Source organism: Branchiostoma floridae, chromosome 9 (assembly GCF_000003815.2).
Source record: "Branchiostoma floridae strain S238N-H82 chromosome 9, Bfl_VNyyK, whole genome shotgun sequence".
Lineage (NCBI taxonomy): Eukaryota > Metazoa > Chordata > Leptocardii > Amphioxiformes > Branchiostomatidae > Branchiostoma > Branchiostoma floridae.
In genome coordinates, this window is record NC_049987.1 from 1,458,317 (window position 1) to 1,478,905 (window position 20,589).

General features: G+C 40.2%; 1 protein-coding gene and 1 long non-coding RNA gene across 2 annotated transcripts in view; both read left to right on the plus strand.

Moving 5' to 3' along the window:
- Positions 1-1,758, plus strand: part of LOC118422429 — a 4,605-nt gene extending 2,847 nt beyond the window's left edge. Inside the window, exons 2-3 of the long non-coding RNA XR_004831893.1 lie at positions 776-824; positions 1,467-1,758. This is a non-coding gene — a long non-coding RNA (uncharacterized LOC118422429). The remainder of the gene's footprint in view (positions 1-775; positions 825-1,466) is intronic.
- Positions 1,759-7,518: 5,760 nt separating this feature from the next.
- On the plus strand, positions 7,519-14,068 carry LOC118422921 (cell wall protein IFF6-like). Its single transcript, XM_035830789.1, has 3 exons — positions 7,519-7,577; positions 12,634-12,713; positions 13,116-14,068. Exons 2-3 carry the CDS (start codon positions 12,653-12,655, stop codon positions 14,066-14,068), a joined length of 1,014 nt encoding a protein of 337 aa, XP_035686682.1. The 5' UTR covers positions 7,519-7,577; positions 12,634-12,652.
- The last annotated feature ends 6,521 nt before the right edge of the window (positions 14,069-20,589 follow it).

Genomic DNA, 20,589 nt, shown 5'->3' on the forward strand with positions numbered 1-20,589 from the left:
TGATTTATTGCATTGCATGTATCATAATGTAGTCTTTCTTTTGATATCATCAGTTAAGGTCATCGGCTTTGCTCTTGTAAGTGCTAGGTTCTAAATTTTAGTTATTTTATTTTGAGACTTTGTTTTGTTGTTTGATGCGTGATCGATGTGATGGTAATGATTTGTTGTTGTCATTGAATCAGATATTTTGCAGCTCTTTTTTTTCTTTGTACCGGTCTTGTTGTGATTTGATGTCAGTTTAGACGTGTATTTTTGTTCGTTTTCACGGATTGTACATTCTTGTATGACGTGTTTATTTTTTTGTAAGCGTGTTGTGTCGGCGGTGTGGTTGTAATAGGTTACGTAGCAGTTCTCTATGTTACTGCGTTGCTTAGTCTCTTCAGCAGATATTCCGACGACCATGGTCCAATGTGTCAACAAGTGTTATAAATTGTACGCTTGGGTACACTACCACCCAACCGAGCGGTCCAGTTTTAATTTTGTTACCGACCCAACATGCATTAATTAGACTGAAATATCAATGATTGCTGAGATCTTTGAGTTAATCGTTGGCAGTTAATTGCGCTCGGAATTTGTGTTTAGTTAATGTTCCGCCGGGATTTTTTGGCCTTATCTATATGTAATATCCCCTCCTTTTCGACAAGACTCATATGACTCAATGAATATTCCAGTAACGACCAGCTGTTTTTCATAAAAGGCAAACCAATTTGATTCTCGGTGAATGGCAGGAAATGGCTGCAATGTATTTATGCCTATTCTATCTCTGTTCGCGCAGGTAGCATGGCCGCCCGCAGACTTCAGAAGGAATTCACTGCTGCATAAAGGTGAGGTAGACTAACAATTCGTTACAGAGAAAGGGCCCACAGCCTATGGGTCAACGTAAAAGATCATGTCTTATAGTGACAAGATATATGTCCAGAGACAATAGTGTATTTGTTGCTTTCTGTTGATCTGGGTGATATGCAATAATCGTCATTGTAAGCGTTTTTCTTGATGAATCGAAAACAGCATTCTATCAGTCGAACAAAGTCTTCTTCGTTTCACAACCTTCTTTTAATTCTCCTGTAGACGTTTCGGTGACTGTCTGTCACCTTCATCAGTACAAAATGAACCATACTAACGTTATCGGTAATTACTATATAGCTCATATCGCACTGATAATGTTAGTATGGTTCATTTTGTACTGATGAAGGTGACAGTCACCGAAACGTCTACAGGGGAATTAAAAGAAGGTTGTTAAACGAAGAAGACTTTGTTCGATTGATCTACCAACCTGATGAAACTATTTACGGAGCATTCTATCAGCTTTTCATTTTACATTGCGGTCCTTTGCATTTTGTAAACGTACTCTAAAATAAGACTCTGTTTATACAGAGGAAGGGTATACCTACACAGTACATTTTGTAACAGAGAATCCGTTCAAGGCATTGTTATATTTATGTCCTTATGTCTCTTTGTACCCGCAGGTCAACTTCTCCATGACTCTGGCCGCAAACAGAATTCACTGGACCCCGGTCACGGAAACGCTGGGGCGTGTGCCGATATCACCCAGGAAAACAAACAAAAAAGCAAGAAAAGAAAAGAAACCAATAGAGTAAAAAGTGGCAAAGGTCACCCGAAAACACATGATACAAAACACACAAATAAAACATAAAACCCTCCAACAAAACAACACTTCTATCACACAGTAAGAATACGCAAAATAAAGGACAGCATCATGTAGTCAAAGAAGTCTGCCTGTCTTAAAAAGTCCAATGTACGGTGGGTTTTATCTTCGCGTACTTTCTTTATCATCGATGCGTCAGTCATAGTCTATAAAGTGACATCTAAACAAACTGTATCAGCTACATGTCCAAACTTATCATTCTTAACTGTAAGAAGTTATGTTACCAAATACATCAAGAAACATGTGACATGTTGGTCTTTAGTCTCCAGAAAGCTCATTTGAAATATCTTTTAAAAGCTGCAATGGTGTATAAAAACTGCCCAAAGAAGCAACTTACAGTTCCTCAATGTTACATGCAAACGCCCGTCCCGCAACTTCTTGTCAAAAACGAATTCCCCTGGGAATGCGTGCGTGGAATATTTAGAATTCCTGGCAACTTAATCGCAGTACTATAAGAACGGCTCCGCCCCTGAGGCGTCGCCAAAAAAATGCTATACATGTATTACAATTGAAACAACTCTAACTATAAGCTGTGAACAGAATAATTTAACTGCTGGTACGTTTCCCGCGTGTCCTCCTTTCCTGGATACAGTGTGGGTTATGTTGACACCCAATCAAATGTCTACTCCTTTCGTTTGGAGGACGCAGTATTGACATTGATACCGTGGTCCTCAAACCAAGTCTTGTATTCCGTGACATGGCATCAGTTTTCTGTCGTTCTAAACATGTCTAAACAGCATAGACGTTATATCTTTACTTGATATAACGGAATGCAAAACGCATCAACGATATCTTAGTAACTTGATAAAAAAATTATTTTCACAGAAGTCTGAAAAATTTCATTTGTTGTCTATACACACAGTACTTCACTAAATTACGTTAACTCACTTCGTTGTACTATTTTTAAAATTTATCCAATTCGGGCTTGATTTCTCAAAGCTAATGACCTCTTTACCCCTAGATTTTTCATGACCATCTCTTGCCATACATTCTTCATTAGTTTGCTCCTTGTGTGTCCAGTTTTAGGTGTCTGTTTTATGTAGTGGTATTTTTAATGTGTGTGGTACGCATTACCGGTGTCCACGAATGGGGTGTTCACTTTTGTAAATAGGCTCTGACCATCATACGAGGGGTGATCAATATCATCATCATCGGTCGACGTGATCAAATGTAGACATGTTCGCACATGTCTACACACGACGGGGTTATACCGCCCCTTACGGGGTGACATACCCTTTCGTAGGCTAATTACAAGACGGGGATGCGCCAGGTCTCCCGTCCGGGTGAATGATGCAATTCACCATGTGGCTGATACGAGACAGAGGTTCGCCAGGTCTCCATCCGGGTGATTTGAAGTGAATCACCAACTCCCGACAGAAGGATTTGCACCAACGCACACCGCACCATCGCACGTGTGGGGGTTCTTTAACGTGCATGGGGTATGGCTCTCCCCATACACGGGACCTCCATTTAACGTCCTATCCGAGGGACGACTCATTTTTCACTTGAGTAAAGTGAGGAAAGTCGTGTAAAGTGCCTTTCCCAAGGGCACAAGACCGGCAACACGGTAGGCGGATTCGAACCGGCGACCTCTCAATCACGGGCCGAATACAATACCACTGTGCTACGCGGCCCCACAACGCGGATCAATATGTTCTCGGCCTAACCCAGAAATAATAAGCACAGCTCAAATTTTGAGGTACAACTTTATAGTATGAAGCCTTTTATCAATATCCTCCAAATTACAAATCATTGGAGTCATTACTTTCCAGGCATTCGAAATGGAGAGAACTAGAAAAGGTATATTGTTAATACTGTTATTAGCATGTTATATAGGTCTACTATGCGTGTGTGTGTACTCATTCGTTGTTTTGTGTAATGTTAATGTATATCAGTTGTTTAATGTACTGTACTTTTGAATCTTGAATAAAGATTGAAAAATTGAAAAAAAAGTTTCCCCAATCAGCTCGCATGCTAATCTCAAAGTCCATTCACTGCACAAATGTATCTAACTACAATTCTAGCACTAAGTGTCACATTCGTTGCATTTCACAGCTTAATTGCCAGGGGGCTCCTTACGCCTTTCTCCATTTCCTTGGCCAATTTGAGTTCAATACAAAGTCATGTTGGTGTCGATAAAATCGGTCTCCCCGTCCGAATTTACAAAATTCCTTCCCTTTTTTCATGCCAGGGGCAAAATGAGTTTATAACCTCAGGATCAACTTGTACGATCAAGCATTACATTCAAAAAATATTTCTCTGGCTACACCGATAAGTAGTAGCCAAGACCTTATAATTAAGTAGAAAAACATCTATGGACCTTATTTAGAATAAATACCTGTTTAAACTCTTGCTCTAGTAATTAAAAATTTTACAAATATTAATTTCTCATATAGACCCAACCCCACAGAAGACCAATGGTTTTACAAACTACACGTATAATCTCATTCCCACCCTTCAAAGTCAAAAAGATAGGCAAGAAAAAACCAAATATTCGATTTTTTTGTAGACAATACACAGATGTTTATTTATTTCTTTAACACTTTCATTAAAGAAAAGAACTTTCTCTCTATGTCCACGCTTGCATTGCTTTTTGGGTTTGAGTAAGGTGTCATCCATACAATAGAATTTACATGGCCAAGATATGTGGCATATGACACGTCTGAATTTACTTGAGGCGACGTATTAAATTACTCAAAAGGTTAGATCTGTTTACCTACAAAATGTCATGATTGAAACCACTCGTCATTCTATATCATCGTTGTATTACGTACGTTGGGTTAGCTTTTGATGCTTATACCTACTTAGTAAATTTTGTAGAGGGTCCATCAAGACAGGTCAAAGACCTGAAATTATATCTTTCTAGAACCCTCTATCCTCCAAAACATCACGTCCTCCACTGAACAAAGAAAAGACACAAAGAATTGATCTCATCATTCGGTTGATTTAATCCCGAATGACAGGTCTGAATTTACCTGCGGCGACGTATTAACTACGCTAATCAAAACAGACCTTGTTAAGCCATGTTTACCAGCAAAATACCATAATAGAAACCCCTCGTTATAATACCATTATTGTATTATGTTGCGTTAGCTTTAGGCACCTATATACAATGCAAAGTTTAATGAAGGGTTAATCAAGACGTCAGGTCAAAGACCCTGCAATACGATCAGTCTAGAATCCTGCCAAAACATCATGCCCTTCACTGAACAAAGAAGAGATACAGGGGATTGATCCCGTCTTTGGTTAATTTGATCCTGGAGGACGTTTGACGATATACTTTAGAGATCCTTTTTTTAAAGGTGAGGGACGAAGTTCTGTCATTTGTACTGTCATGCAAAAAATGGTTCTTGATTATCAAAATAGACAATGATATATTTCAATTTCTCTCACCCCATCCTTCTTTCCAATCTTTCAATCTTCTCTGTCTCATTCGCTGTCTTTTTTTTCTCAATTTGTCTTTCAGCCTCTTTCTCAGTCTCCAATTCTTTCTCTCATTTTTTCCACTCTCTCTCAGTTGTCACCGGTCAGTCCTGGTCACCGGTCTGATCCCCTATTCTAAAACGTAAGAACTGTGTGTGCTTTTGTTACAACAGTTCGCATGGCAGAAATTCGTCCCTCACTTTTAACAAAGATTAAGCGTGCCAAAACATGTGAACGTCATCCGATCGAATTAACCGGATGTTGGACTCGGCCCTCTGCGTCTCTTATTGTTGTTCAGTGAAGGTTATGATGTTCAGTGAAGGTTATGATGTTTTGGCAGGATTCACGAAACTGCAGGTCTTTGACCTGTCTTGTTGTCAGATGTTTACGTGTGGAGAACGTAACCATTGCGCATGACATTTAATGAATTCCGACCTTCAAAGACCTCAGCATAAGATAACCAACTTGCTGAGTGACACCTTTTGTATCTTTTGTTCCTGTAAGGTCATGTTGTTTAGACAAAAAATTTGGAACGTCCCACTGTATAACTGCGGACCGCTGCAGTGTCATAAGAAGCCAAAAGAGGGTCCAAAACTCTAATCATTTGCCGTCTTATGAAGACGAAGTTTTAAGTTCATTTTGACGGCCACATGAATTTAAAGATAGACCTGTATAGTCTTCTACAAGTATGCTTTTTTTTACCCGTTTGGGTTATAAGGATAACCCACTGCATTGATGGGGGGGTGCCGTTTTGAGATCGTGCAATAACGTTATTAAAGAAATTAACTTGAGGTTTTGGACCTTTAGGAATCTTTATTTTTAGTTTGATAAGTGGTCTGAGGATGGGTCCGGATTTGCTTGAGGTGATGCTGTTGTTCAGCTCTAATTACCTGATGATTCGATAATTAAGTAGGTCGGAGGTACAACAATGTTAAACAATGTTCAACCTTGTGAGAGTCTCTTCACACGCAAATGATCTGTCAGGTTTGATTTAAGGCAGAGAGGTCGGTTATTCACCTTACCGTTGTCAGGCACAATGTAAACAATGTCTTGTTTTATAGATCCCATATTGATACAATAATGAAAAATGTTTAACCGTGATTCATGTTATTATTTGTGATATGTTTGGCCCAAAACGTACGTCCTTTTGGAATACTCAGATTTACATTGTTATCTCTGACTATGATTGTGTAAAAAGACGAAACAGAAAAGGGTTTAGAGAAAAATATATTTGAACAAAAGTATGTTGCTCTCTATGGAATGTAACTTTTTTGTTCAACAAGAGACGCAAATTAGCGTTACAACAGTCACCATATGACAGAAACAGGTGTAAGAGAATACGTGTTGGTTTCTTTAATAACTTTAAGTGTGTGAATTTGAAAAAAAAAGAACAAAATAAAGCACCTTTTCCTTTTAAGTTGGCACTGTTGATGTGAACCAACCAAGTCGTTGCCAATTACGAATGACGTAAATCATCTCGACTCAACCATCGACACATAAGTCTGACAGCACACCGCGGTCTTGGTCATTCCTGCGAGCTTGTCCGTGCTGTGAAGACCTTAAGCTAAGGTGACTCATACTGGTGAGTACAACCCCTAGTTTTTATACGTGTGGTTTTATCCCTCCCTACTTTGCGACTTTTTTAATGGGAACACCGCTTTACTTTGCCCAGTAAGACCGATGTGTTTAGCAAATTTTTACTAACCAGGCACATTTCTGTTAACTTTTTTTTTTGAATTTCAAGTAATATATTGACCGTGATGAATATAGAATACAACACGGTGTATTCCGTATTCCGTATCGCCAAAGGTATCATCCCGATCGCGGGTCGGATCGCCCGAAGGCCGGAGGGTGATCCGACCCGCGGGAGGGCTGAGACCGAGGGTGATGCGGAATACACCGTGTTGTATTTTATTTATGTCATACCCACCGGAGAAAACCGCTGTTTTGATGCGAAATGCGCCAGAAGTTGAACAAGTTTGTTGCCCTCAAAAAAACAAAAACAAAAAGTTGCAACAGTAATTTCCAACGTCCGAATCAGGTGTTCGAACTTTCAATGGCGTCGTACTCGGCCCACTCGAAACAGTTCGATTTATTCGAATGGAGCCCGTGTGATAACCCCGGGCCGTACGGAAAGTTATCATCCGGTCCGGAACACCCGTATCGAACGTTTTCGCGTCACAGGTATGACATAAATAAAGATACATCAAGGGGTATTCCCTGTCTCCCGAGGTATCAGCCCGACCGCAGATAGGATCGCCCGACGGCTGTAGGGTGATCCGACTCGCGGGAGTGATGAAGCCGAGGGTGACGCAGAATATACCTTGTTGTATAATGTTTATACCATGTCTACAATACTATTGGCACTAGAAAACACACGTCTGAATGATGTATATATATAAAAATGTTCGATTTTTTTTACAGAAACCATAGAACCCCGTGAAATAACCAGCCATATACACCCGTACAGAAATTTACCGCGACTGAGGTATGGCATAACCTTCGGTTGGACTTTTCTTGTTGTTGTTGTATATTTGCATTAGACGGGTTGTTTATTTGACCACAATAGCTTACATAAATATATTGTCTACCAAGAAGTGGTAACGGGAAAAAGACAAACATAAAATCACCGCGAATATTTCGGTACTTTGTGCTGTCCAGCCAACTTAGAAAAAAAAACTTAGCTAGAAGCATTTCCATCACATAATTTTCAAGGGCCCCTGTCGCGCTTATTGGCGCTTTTCATGGTCTTAAGTAATCTGGGGGCCTTCATCAGTTTCCACCGACAGTTTTCCGTTGCATAGTCTCCGTTATCATAGGGAGCCTCTTTTCATTAGCTTTGTGCTCCGCTCTCCGTAAGCTTTGCGCACCGTTCCCCGTTAGCTAGTGCCCCGCTCTCCGATAGCTTCGTGTTCGTGTTCTGCTGTCCGATATCTTAGTGCCCTGCTGTCTGGTAGCTTCGTACCTCGCAGTCCGATATTTTTGCGCCCCGCTGTCCGATATCTTCGTGCCCCGCTGTCCGATATCTTCGTGCCCCGCTGTCCGATATCTTCGTGCCCCCGCTGCCCGATAACTTTGTGCACTACTGTCCAATATCTTAGTGCCCGGCTGTCCGATATCTTAGTGCCCTGCTGTCCGATATCTTCGTGCCCCGCTGTCCGATATTTTTGTACCCTTCTGTCCGATATCTTCGTGCCCCCGCTGCCCGATAACTTTGTGCACTGCTGTCCAATATCTTAGTGCCCGGCTGTCCGATATCTTAGTGCCCTGCTGTCCGGTAGCTTCGTGTCCGGCTATTCGATATTTTTGTACCCTTCTGTCCGATGTCTTCGTGCCCTGCTGTCCGATATTTTCGTGCTCTGCTACCCGGTAGCTTCATGTCCGCTCTCCGGCTCCGATAGCTTCGCTCGAAGCTCCTCATTAACTTCAATTGCAGTTTCCTGTTAACTTCGGTCTTATCTATCCGTTAATTACGTTTTAGCTGTTAACTTTGCATGTAGCTGTCAGGCTACTTCGCGAGGAAGCTCTCCGTTACTTTTGCGCGCCGAACTTTGAGCGCCGTACTACGTTAACTTCGCACGTTGATCTCTCTGAGCTTCGCTTGTAGCTCTCTATTAACTTTGTAGCTCTATCCGAACTTTGCGCTCCGGAGTCTATTGGCTATGCTCGTAGCTCTCCGTTAAATTCTCTTGTCGCTCTCCTTGACGCCGCTCTCGTAGCTTTACTTTGCGCGCCGGTCTCCGCACTTCGCGCGGCGCTCTCCCTTAAGCCCCGGTCACAAAGCGCGTAAGATTTCTTACGATGGGGTATTCCGCACATCGTACGATGATCGCAGTAAATCGTAAGCGAAATCAACCATCGCAGAACATCGGATGATGTTTAAAATTTTTCCAGCGTCGTACGATTTTTCACTTGGGTCTCTTCTGAATATACGCCTGACCGCTTTTGCGCATCTTTAACCAACTAAATGTGGACGTAGCTGTTGAATATCTAACTATAATATATTTAACTGTAAAATAATTAACTTTGCTTGTAGCTCTCGGTTTACTTTGGTTGTTGCTCTCTGTTTACTGCTCCTGTTGCTCTGTTAACTCTGGTTTCTGTTCTCCATTAACTTCGCCTGTTGCTCTGTTATCTTTGCTTGTAGCTCTCTGTTAACTTCGCTTGTTGCTCTCTGTTAACTTTGCTTGTTTCTCTCCGTTAACTTCGCTTGTTGCTCTCTGTTGACTTTGCTTGCTGCTCCCTATTAACTTTGCTTGCAGCTCTCCGTTAATTTCGCCTGTTGCTCTGTTATCTTCGCTTGTAGCTCTGTTAATTTCGCTGTTGCTTCCGTTAACTTGCCTGTAGCTCCCCGTCACCCTCGCTTGTTGTTCTCCGCATGCCGCTCTCCACACTTCGCGCGCTGCCATACGTTGTCTTTGCGCGCCACTTTCCGTAAGCGTTGCTCGAAGCTCTCCGTTATCTTTCCTGAGCTCTCCGTTACAATAGTGCGCCGCCTTCGCTACCTTTACGCAGCGCTTTTAATAGCGTCGTTATTGGTCGGGGTACGTAGTTTTGGCAGTTTTGGGGAATAAAAGGGAACGCATGCAAGAGTTCGTTCTTAAACTTTGTTGTTGCAAGGCCATTTCGTCTAGACGCATAAATCTTCCTATTTTAAACATTAATTTGATGTTTGAGTGTTTTGAGGGCTCAAATTTTGCAGAAAACTGTTCAACAGTCTTGATTCATACAATTTTGACATTACGATAGACAAAGGGAAGCTTAGAAAACCACATTTTTGTATTTTACAAGTTATTGAAGCTGAAGAAAAAATGTTTTCGAATCATTATCCAGTGACGCACAAGTTGCATTGTCTGTCCTTTGTCTTTACTTTGATGTTTAGATTTCGTACTGACGTTTAGATTCGTACTTAATACCGTTTCTGTTAGCGTTCAACGTTTAAGTGTTTTGAGCCCTTAATTTTTTTTTTTTTAGAATAATGTTCAACAGTCCGAATCCATATCCATACATTCTGGTAGCTCGACAAAGAGAAGCGTAGAAAAACAACTTATCGTATTTCACGAGTAATTGAAGCTGAACAGAAATGTTTTTGGATCATTATCCTATGACGCACTGGGCATCGCCCAAGGGGAGTGTTGTGTTGTGTGTCTTTTGTGTCAGATATCCCATTCAAACTTAGTCTAATACTATAATAGCTTACTTTGAAAAAATAGTGACCTCCGACCAGACACCTGGCGAGGTAGGTGTCGAACAATGGTCACCCTCACGCAAAACGTTTTAAGAATGTAGTTATCAAAATAACACATACGTACCAAGCATTTATCGTCAATCACACAAAAAGGAACCCTACACTTTATATGCGTTTCAGAATATACTTTTCCAAACAAATGTAGGGCGTATCAGGACAGTTCGGCACATGGACACTTCGGCCCGGACATTTCGGCCCCAAGTCCAGGACACTTCAGTCCCAGGCCGAGGACACTTCGGCCCCGCTAGTTCTCATGTTCGCGGGCATGCTATGCAATGTAAAAATTAATCGAAAAGTTATGTGAAACGCAACGATAAAACATATTGAGCATCAAGTCTTGAAACAAATAAATAAATAAGTCTTGAAACATAGCAAACACACTGACCTACCACAGTTACATCTGAAACAGCCTACGTGCTCTCCTGTAAAATCAAGATGATTCTTAGATGTGGAGTATTTAGGACTATTTAAGACGGCTAACTCCACATCGCTGTAGGTAAGACTTCATGGAAGCTAGGGTCGTACAGAAAACCGGAGCAAAAAGGGATCTTCATGCCTTGGAAACGCAAACAGACGTAATCACTAATGGCTATTTTCTCCAGTGACAGGAGAACACTATATAATACTGTAAAAGTAAAATCATACGTCCTAAAATCATACGTTATTTAGTCAACTTGGGCTACGTGTTAGATAACTATCGTGGACTGGACCCGGGGCCGAAGTGTCCTCGGCTTGGGGCCGAAGTGTCCTCGGCTTGGGGCCGAAATGTCCTGATTGCAAGGGGGCCGAAGTGTCCATGTGCCGAAGTGTCCGACATTCATGTAGGGCACTAAACTTCAAAGGCCATACTATAAAGATAAAAAGATATCTAAGTGACCCCTTGACCTTTGTTGTGTCAAGGCCATTTCGTCTAGACTCATAAATCATACTATATTTAAAATGACGTCGTTGTTAGAATTTCGTTCTAAATTTATTTTTTATTAGTTTTCAACATCAAATGTTTTCGAGCGCTAACATTTTACAGAATAATGTTAAACATTCTGCATACCATCACTGTAATGGACATAAAGTAGCGTAGAAAAACAACTTATCTTATTTTACAAGTGACTGAAGCTGAACAGTAATGATTTCGAATCATTATCCATCGACGTAATGGGCATCGCCCAAGGGAGTGTTATCTTGGCATCTTTTGTATCCCCCATCTTATTCAAACTGGTATCTTAATTTGCAAAAATCTCTTTTGTTGTTAGCGTTTTGAGCGCACAATCTTTGCAAAATAATATTCAACAGTCTGCATCCATATCATTATTATGATATACAATTAGGTGTTAAGAAATTCAACTTATCGATTTAACAATCAATTTGAGATTAATAGATGTTTTTGAAACATTATCAATTGACGCACCTGGTATTGCCCAAGGCAGTGGATCTTTTGTTTGTTAGACATTTCTCACTCATGGCTAAACATTCGCTGATTATAGTATTAGTCGGATACGTCATGAACAATGACCACACGTCAAAACACATTTTTGCTAGCACAATGGTCAAATAGATCTCGCCAAAGTGTCTCCAACTCCTGGATTTATGTTAATGTGTTTAGGATTTTTTTTCATTAAACATGTCCCTTCTGAGAAAATTCAACGGTATAAACACAGTTGGTGCCAAAGATAACATGTAGGGAGTCGCCTTTTATGAATGATATAAAAGTTATCGTACCAATTTTCAAACAAAACAAAAGTTTTAAAAACAAGCGATGCCAAGTGGTCCAAAACAAAGACTTGATTCCAATAATAACGTGACGCATGTGTTGTTATTGTTACTCGTTTTTTTCGGTGATTATAGCAAATGACTAAGCGTTATGAAACCGTATTCATCTCGGGGTGAATTATTAAGTAAACCCTTATTAATGTGACACGCATAAAAAAACACAAAGACGATAAGCCATGCGTCAAAACATTCGAAAAAAGTCTCTGCTCAGTTTCACGTTCTTGTTAAATATAATATTTTATACAAATGTCTGTCAAATATGATAATAGTGTTGACTCAGAACGTTGTCAAACATTATTCACGAAACATGAGCGCGCAAAAGTAAAGTAAGTATTTAAAATGCTGTACTGTCCTTACAGGGAATCAATTTTTAAAACAAATATACATTTAGAATGTCTGGCTCTAAACATGAGGACGTAACAACAGATGTATGATCGCTTTAAAACCTAGGACCTTTACTTTACTAATTTGATGTTGCTAAACAATAAAAGTAATCCAACTATTGTTATCTTTTTTTTTGTTTTTTTAGTTACACTAAAGAAGCGAAGATGTCGAAGCTGTGGATAATCCTTGCGTTCCTGTTTCTGGTTAGCCAGACAACGGTGCCAGGTAAGGTCATAAACCCCTATCTATATACAAGTTGACTGCATAATTATTACCATGTTTGATTTGGAAACAGTTATCAGGTTTATATTCCATATATTTTATGCATCGATTAAAATTACAATTGTTGGCACCCTCAAATCTAAACAGAAAAGATACAACGCCATGGAATAATGGAAAGTTGTAATTTAAAAATATATAATAAAATCGGTATACTATCAAGTTGTGCGTATTTATCGGACGTTATTTAAATGTTACAAATCGATTTTTTCTTACGATGCTATTGTTGATATATAATTGTTACCATTGAGTAAGATTGTATTCCGAGACAGATGGATGCCAACAGACATTGACATTTGACACAAAGTAAAAATAAGACTTGATTTTTTTCCCTCTATGTTGAAATAGTTACCGGTAATCCAGTGGGTGGTGCTGGCGAAGCTGAAAGCACCACAGGAGGCTACTCGGCAAGCGTCTCTGACGAAGTTGATGGAGGAAGTGGGTCAGGATCCGACTCGGCAAGCGGCTCGGGTGACGACGATGCGGAAAGCGGGTCTGGGGGCGACTCGGCAAGCGGCTCAGGTGACGACGATGCGGGAAGCGGGTCAGGATCCGGCTCGGCAAGCGGCTCTGGTGACGAAGATGCGGGAAGCGGGTCAGGATCCGGCTCGGCAAGCGGCTCGGGTGACGACGATGCAGGAAGCGGGTCAGGATCCGGCTCCGCAAGCGGCTCGGGTGACGACGATGCGGGAAGCGGCTCCTCAAGCGACTCGAGTGAAGACGATTCGGGAAGCTGTTCTGCAAGCCCGGGGAGAGGTAGGGGCAGGTATGGAAGCTCCGGCAGTTCTTCTAACGAGGTGCACTACCACATCCACATCCACAATGGGTGCGGGTCCAGGGGCTGTTCTAGTAGAAGCTGCTCGAAGGAGACCCACATCCATATCCACACAGAAAAGTGCTGCGGAAATGGCGGTGACAGTGGTGAATCGGAAGAGGACGAATCTGAAGAAAGTGCTGAATCTGAAGAGAGTGGATCCGAAGAAGATGATGCATCGGAGGAGAGTCAATCCGACGAAAATAGCGAATCGGCAGGGAGTGAATCCGGAGGCAGTGGTGAATCGGCAGGGAGTGAATCCGGAGGCAGCACTGAATCAGCAGATGAGGAATCCGGAGGCAGCACTGACTCAGCAGAAGAGGAATCCGGAGGCAGCACTGACTCAGCAGATGAGGAATCTGGAGACAGCACTGACTCAGCAGATGAGGAATCCGGAGGCAGTACTGAAGAGGCGGAAGAGGTACCCGGAGGCGGTACTGAAGAGGCGGAAGAGGTACCCGGAGGCGGTACTGAAGAGGCGGAATAGGAATCCGAAGGCAATATTTGGAGGCAGATCAAGATGAGAATCCGGAGGCAACATTTTATCGCAGATGGAGAATCCGGTAGCAGCAGTTAATCGGCATAGGGTGTAACAGGAAGCAGTGGTAATGTTGACGAAACCAAATCCAAAGAATTGATGACTGGAAAATCGATATGCTGAACACATTGTAAGTTGATTCTGTAGAGAGCTCCATGCAAACTCAATACACATTTTATACACGACATATCAACATATCGACAAAAGAAAGCTTAGAGTATTAAGAATATTCCATCCCTAAACTACATACAGCACTGCAATACCTGATGGAATTGAATTAGACAGATGTAAAGACCGTATTTTAAGCTTGCTATGTTTACATTGACCAATACGTATACACATGTAAACTATTACTACTATTACAATACTTCGAAAAATGTTATGACCCGTGAGGAATGCGCTTAGGTTATTCCTTATAAGATTTCTTCAGTAAATAATGCATGATTTTTAATGGGGAATCTAAGGGCATCTTTTTATAAATCACAATTGAGGACGATGTGGTCCTTTATTCCCTTTATTTCTCTTCTATTCAAGTATGTACTAAACGTTTAATCAATAGCATTTTTTCTTAAACAAGGCCCCATAAACTTGCTTGATTTACGCTTCTTTTACTGTACTCGAATTAATTAGTTTTACCGTCCCATAGTCCCATAATAGCGAGACAAAGAACATGTTATTGTTACACACATGTTTTAGTAATAATAGACACCATCATTCCCAGTGTTAAAATCAACTCTTTTTTTTCTTGTTAGTAATACATGACACTATGATGTTTACGTGAAAATCTACATGAGAATCATTTTACTAGAAGTTGTTAAAACAACAGCATGTTTTTTTTTTAAATAGTACTTTAGACAGTAACGTGTTCCCGTAATACTGTAACTACAAAATTACATTATCGTCACGTTAGGACATCCAATGTCCACATGCACTTCTTATCAAATATGTTTCAATTTAACTTGATACCCTTTATTTTTACTCACAAAAAATATGTTAATGTCACTTATTAAAAATGCTTAAACGCGGTGGGGAATAAAAAGTGAGGTCACAATATTGTTTTCTGTGTTAATTATCTTACGGTGTGTTTATTATTGTATTTATCTATTATTTGCATCTCTATCTAAAAGATATATTTATTAATTATGCGTTTAAAGAAAATTACCATGTCTTTTATTCGTATTTCACCTCACCTCACCTATCTTTTGACCTCTGTGTTGGTCGTTGGGGCACCATGTTTCTATTTAGGGGCATCCAAACCAGTCTTCATTTCTGAATTACCATTTACTGATTCAAATAAAGCTTTTGAAATTCGCCTTTAAACCCGATATTAAGACAAGGGGAGAGCTTTTCAGACCCGCGCCAACTCTTATGTCTCATAACGGTTGAACGACTTACACTAGAGTCATGAAATGCTTTGAATTTTCTTCAAATGTATACAGTTGGCAACATCTTCAATAAGCGCTTCAGAAAGTGGTATTTTGCCTAGGTTTGCATATGTCATAGTTTTCTAGCTTTACAGGGAAAGGCAGATGTCCTGATGACGATGCAAACGAGGTTAGAAAATACATTCTAAGTTTTAAAGAGCCCTGCATTATCATGACTGAGTTGATGAGGGGCCCATGTTGGGTCGGTGTCCCAGCTCAAACAGCCACCCCTCCCCTCAGCCGCTTACCCGTGCACTGAAATCTGATGAATACCAATTAACTCGTAATGGATTCAGGAACGTGTATAAATACATATATTCATATAAGATCTATCAGGAAAATAATTCATATTTGTGCATAGCTGCAAAATTTTGATGTGAAATAATGAACTTTATTATATGCTACTCCATTCTAAGGAATATGGCCATTTTTCTTTAATCTAATCAAATATCATAATCAATAATCACAATTAAGGACATAAGGACAAGTTGTGGTGATCATATAATAGCTATTTATGAGTTAGCATGGGCGAGCCTCAAAAGACCCCCCCCCCCCATCCCAGGTTGACCAAAACAAGCCCAGGCTAAATGGATTAAGAGAGCCATTTGCCTAATTTTAATAATAAAAGAAGCTAATTATTTCAGGTTCAACATAATATTTCACCCCCTACATAAAAATTATGGCTGCAAAGAGGGCTTTATATTCTAAGCATTTTAACAGACACTCACCCGCACCGTTTTGTTAAAGACAAAACAAATCGGTAGGTCATTAGTTTTAAATTTTGCTGAAAGCAAAGTTCAATTTTACAAAAAAAAAATAACTGGTATGGCAAATGGCTACATTATGTAGATTTTTTTATTTTTCTAACTCTTTAAAGACCCATTAAACACTCTGAAATAGGATTATAGATTCTGAATACCTTTTCAAATATATTTTCATGCTGCTGTAAGAAAATCCTCCTGTTCATAGCGACTTTTCGTGAATACATAATAGAATCATACGTCACTGTATATTTGCCAAATTAAGTAGTTTTCCTGTACGGTGTAGAGATCCAAGAAAGGCGACAATTCTTACCATAACCGTTAGAGGGAGCTGCTAGCTTGGCATGTATTAAATTAAAGAATGGTAGCATTCCCTGGGTAATCTTCTCTACGGAAATAAATGTTTTGTTACTAATAATGTTCCTAAGTGTGGATTGATCCCTTTCTTTTATTTTTTGATTTTGGTCAAAGAAAACAAGTACCCACAGCTATAAAATACGAGGACTTTTGTGAAAGATTGAACATTTTGTATACCACAAACACATATGGTATACACAAACGCAAACATATACACACACATACTGGTATAATAAGTACATTTATTTTACTTAATGAAAATAATAAAACTACAACTGCTTCATTTGCATTGATGTAAGAATCAACAATACATAAACGTTACCATTTCCAACATAATGTATGACAACCTTTTTTTTGATTGCTTATTTTCCATCTATTGGAATATGTAGTTTAATTATTACAACAAATGAACTTTCAGATTACATATCACATGGATCTTAGTTCCTAAGGTCTTTCAGTTCTTTGAGTTCTGGTCTGTGAAAAAAACTTTTCGATAAAAGCCCTGGACTGTTTTGATTTGTGAACAGGTCGAAGTAAATCAGTAACAATGAATATGTTGCCATTTCTGTTTTTATGTCATACCTGTGACGCGAAAACGTTCAATACGGATGTTCCGGACCGGGACATACTTTCCGTATAGCACAGGTTCGAAAGGCGTATCACACAGGCTTCCTTCGAGTAAATCAAACCATTTCGAACGGGCCGAATACGGCACAGTGGGCAATTCGAATACCGGATTCGGACGTTGGAACATTGCTGTTGCAACACGTTTTGTTCAAAGGCACCAAACTTGTTCAACTTCCGGCGCATTTCGCATCAAAACATTGGTTTTCTCAGGTGGGTATGACATAAATGAAATACAACACGGTGTATTCCGCATCACTCTCGGCCCCAGCACGGGCTGTAAATGGGAGAGTGACAACTTTTGTCTCACGCTTTTAGCTGTGTTTACTTTGCTGCCCTGGTTTGTGTTAACTTAAGGTAATGTAGGTAACAGGTCCCGCCGGAGAATAATTTAAAATGGATAAAAACATGGTATAAAGCTAGTTGTTAGATATATTGTTGACATAGTATATTATTTTAAGAATATCAAACGTGAGAAACAATATTTATCTCACTTTTTGTCACAACAAAAAAATCAAAATCCATATCTACCCTAGTTCACATGTAATGAGACATTCCATAACACAAACATAACATTTCATTGATAAGCACATTATTGACAGATAGATCTCCAAATGAGTGGAATTTGACCACTCCCCCTTTAAATTAGGCCATAATGATGTAATAATACCGGTGGCATCTTTCCGACACCGTGTACGAACACGATAGTACGTGCTAGAATTTGGCACAAAAATTACTCGATACCTTATATTCTAAACCATTTGAAAAATACGAACTTCTTTGCTTCAGACTCTTAAAATGTAATTTTGACTTGAAGAGTTGTGATGTTTCCCAAATTGTTGACGAAACATTTTCTGCATACTTTTGACAATCTTTAAATACAACTATAGTTCATAGTTTGGAAACTTTTCAAAACACACTTACTTTATCAACCCTGGAAGATCTCATCTTGGAGTTTCTTTGTCACGTGACGATTGATAAACATTGTCACGTGACACAGTCATGCAGCATAGTCTATATAAATTTTGTAACGCTTTGCAAACATTTGTTGACTTCACTGTAATCACAGACATTGCTGGATGTCTATAACGGTGTTCGCGTATGGGGTTGTCAATTCTTTTGTTGTGGCATTCCATTGTTGATTCCATAAATGATCCGAAGTTCTTCTGCTGAAGTTCGATCATGTTGTTGAAAACTTCCTTTTAAATGTCAAGAAGATCTTTTAGTGTGGACATTGAGACAAGCTCCGAGTCGTCTTTGGTAACAGCTTTCTTCCGAGACATGGCTTGGCTTGTCCGGGGGAGGGGGGTGTGCACTGAAACAACAACAACAAAGCGCGGCAACCAACTGGAAGACGAAAATGGTACAGGGAAACAGCAGAACCTGTAATAACAGAATCTGTGGGATATCAGGGAGACCTACCGGCGAGGGATCCTCTGAGGGAGCCCGCTGCGGTGAATCGGCTTCGTTGTTTGCTGGGTGATAATGGCTTCGTCCTTTGTTGTGTCACTATGGAGTCACCCTGGAAACGACGCATAATAGATTCATATAAGTGTATATTTAGTACTTGTCATCATTGTAGCGTAGTTAGCATCATTAAAATTACGTCAAGAACTTATATGACTATGAATTTTCATAACTGAATTAGAATGACTGTCAACAATTAAGAAAAAAAGATTATTGACGGGAACAGCCATTAGTTTCTCGTGTTCTGTTTAGAGTCTATTAACGCCGCTATGTCAGTAACCCTTTATTAGGCCACACTGATTTCATTTCATAGATCTCATCTGGTCTGAAATGCCACAACGTCAGTGTAATTTGGACTTATTATACCCCAAACTGCTAACAGGAGAGGAGCAATGGGCCAGTCCCTGGCCTAGGCCAAACTTCTAACAGGAGAGGAGCAATGGGCCAGTCCCTGGCCTAGGCCAAACTTCTAACACGATAGGAGCAATGGGCCAGTCCCTGGCCTAGGCATTTACGCAGGTAGGCATGCCCCAAAAAGAATTGTATGGACGGGCCTGTAAAAATGTAATGTTCCGCCACAAAATCTTTTTTGTCAACGTCGAGAATTGTTGGATTTTTATTGTTTACACTATCACTCATTACATTTTTTTTTTTTTTTGCAGAGGAACTTAATCAAATTTACATTCTATGGCCTCAATATTATTATGATGAAAATTATTACTTAAAAGTGCCTATCTGTGGGCATATCTTTGGTACAGACACCGGTATTCTCCGGAAGAAATCAGAATTGCGACGCAGATTTGGTAGCGCGCAAAACCCGAAATGGGGATGGGAGTGGTAGGGGATGTTAAGGTGTGTTTCAGTAAGGAGGTCGAGGAAAACAACCTGTCACTGGTACCGGGCTATAAAAACGCTGGTAGTCTGAGGGATAAATCTCATATAGATAGGATTAAATCAATCAGGGCAAAATGTATTAGTCTGGCACGTACTGCGTGTAGAAAATCAATATGTTCTTCGTATCGCTCAGCTTTCCATATAAGGACATAGACACCGGTGTTTCTTCAGACTAATCCTGATGTGTTCTGTCATATTCATATTTCCTTTGCCGGGAGCGTTTATTCTAACGCTACTTGTCTGCACAGTAGACATGTACGAGCAAGCTCAGCCAGTACGTTACCCGGTCTCGGGGTCCGGAATCGGACAGACCGCTGGACCATCGTCCCAAACCTCCCATTGCGGTCAACAGCGATTCCGTAAAGACAACAACAGTAAGACGTGCAGTAGTAAGAAAGCAGGGTCATCTTCAGGTCCGTACGAAGAAGCTGAGGCTGTGTACCATACTATAAATGATCGGGATGTGCCACCGCCTTTACCACATCCTCACCCGGCACAGCATTCCGACCAAGAGGCGACGCTACCCCGAGCAGGGACTGGAAACGAAAGCAATCCTGGCAACTTACGTTGCGAAGCACACACATCTACAGGTACCCTTTTAAAGTCACTTTTTATATCTGTAGATAAATGTTTTGGATTAAACGATTTCTGTGGGTTTGGCTCTTCAGTCTCGCCCTAAATTTTATGTCGCAAAAAGCCCCCCACACACCAAAAAATACGCTAGTACCACTTAAATTAGTGAATTTTTCTAAGAACTAGTTGAAAATTTAACAATGTTTCAAAATTTGAATTTAGCTAATTTCGAACTCCTTTATGTTTTCCCGCTGTATTATTTCCTTAACTGAATGCATTTTGCTATTGTTTGTTTTAAATTCAAGTCGGCAGACTAATTTTTGCGTCAGTGCTGTTGCTATTGACAACACAATCCACGGCAGTATTTATG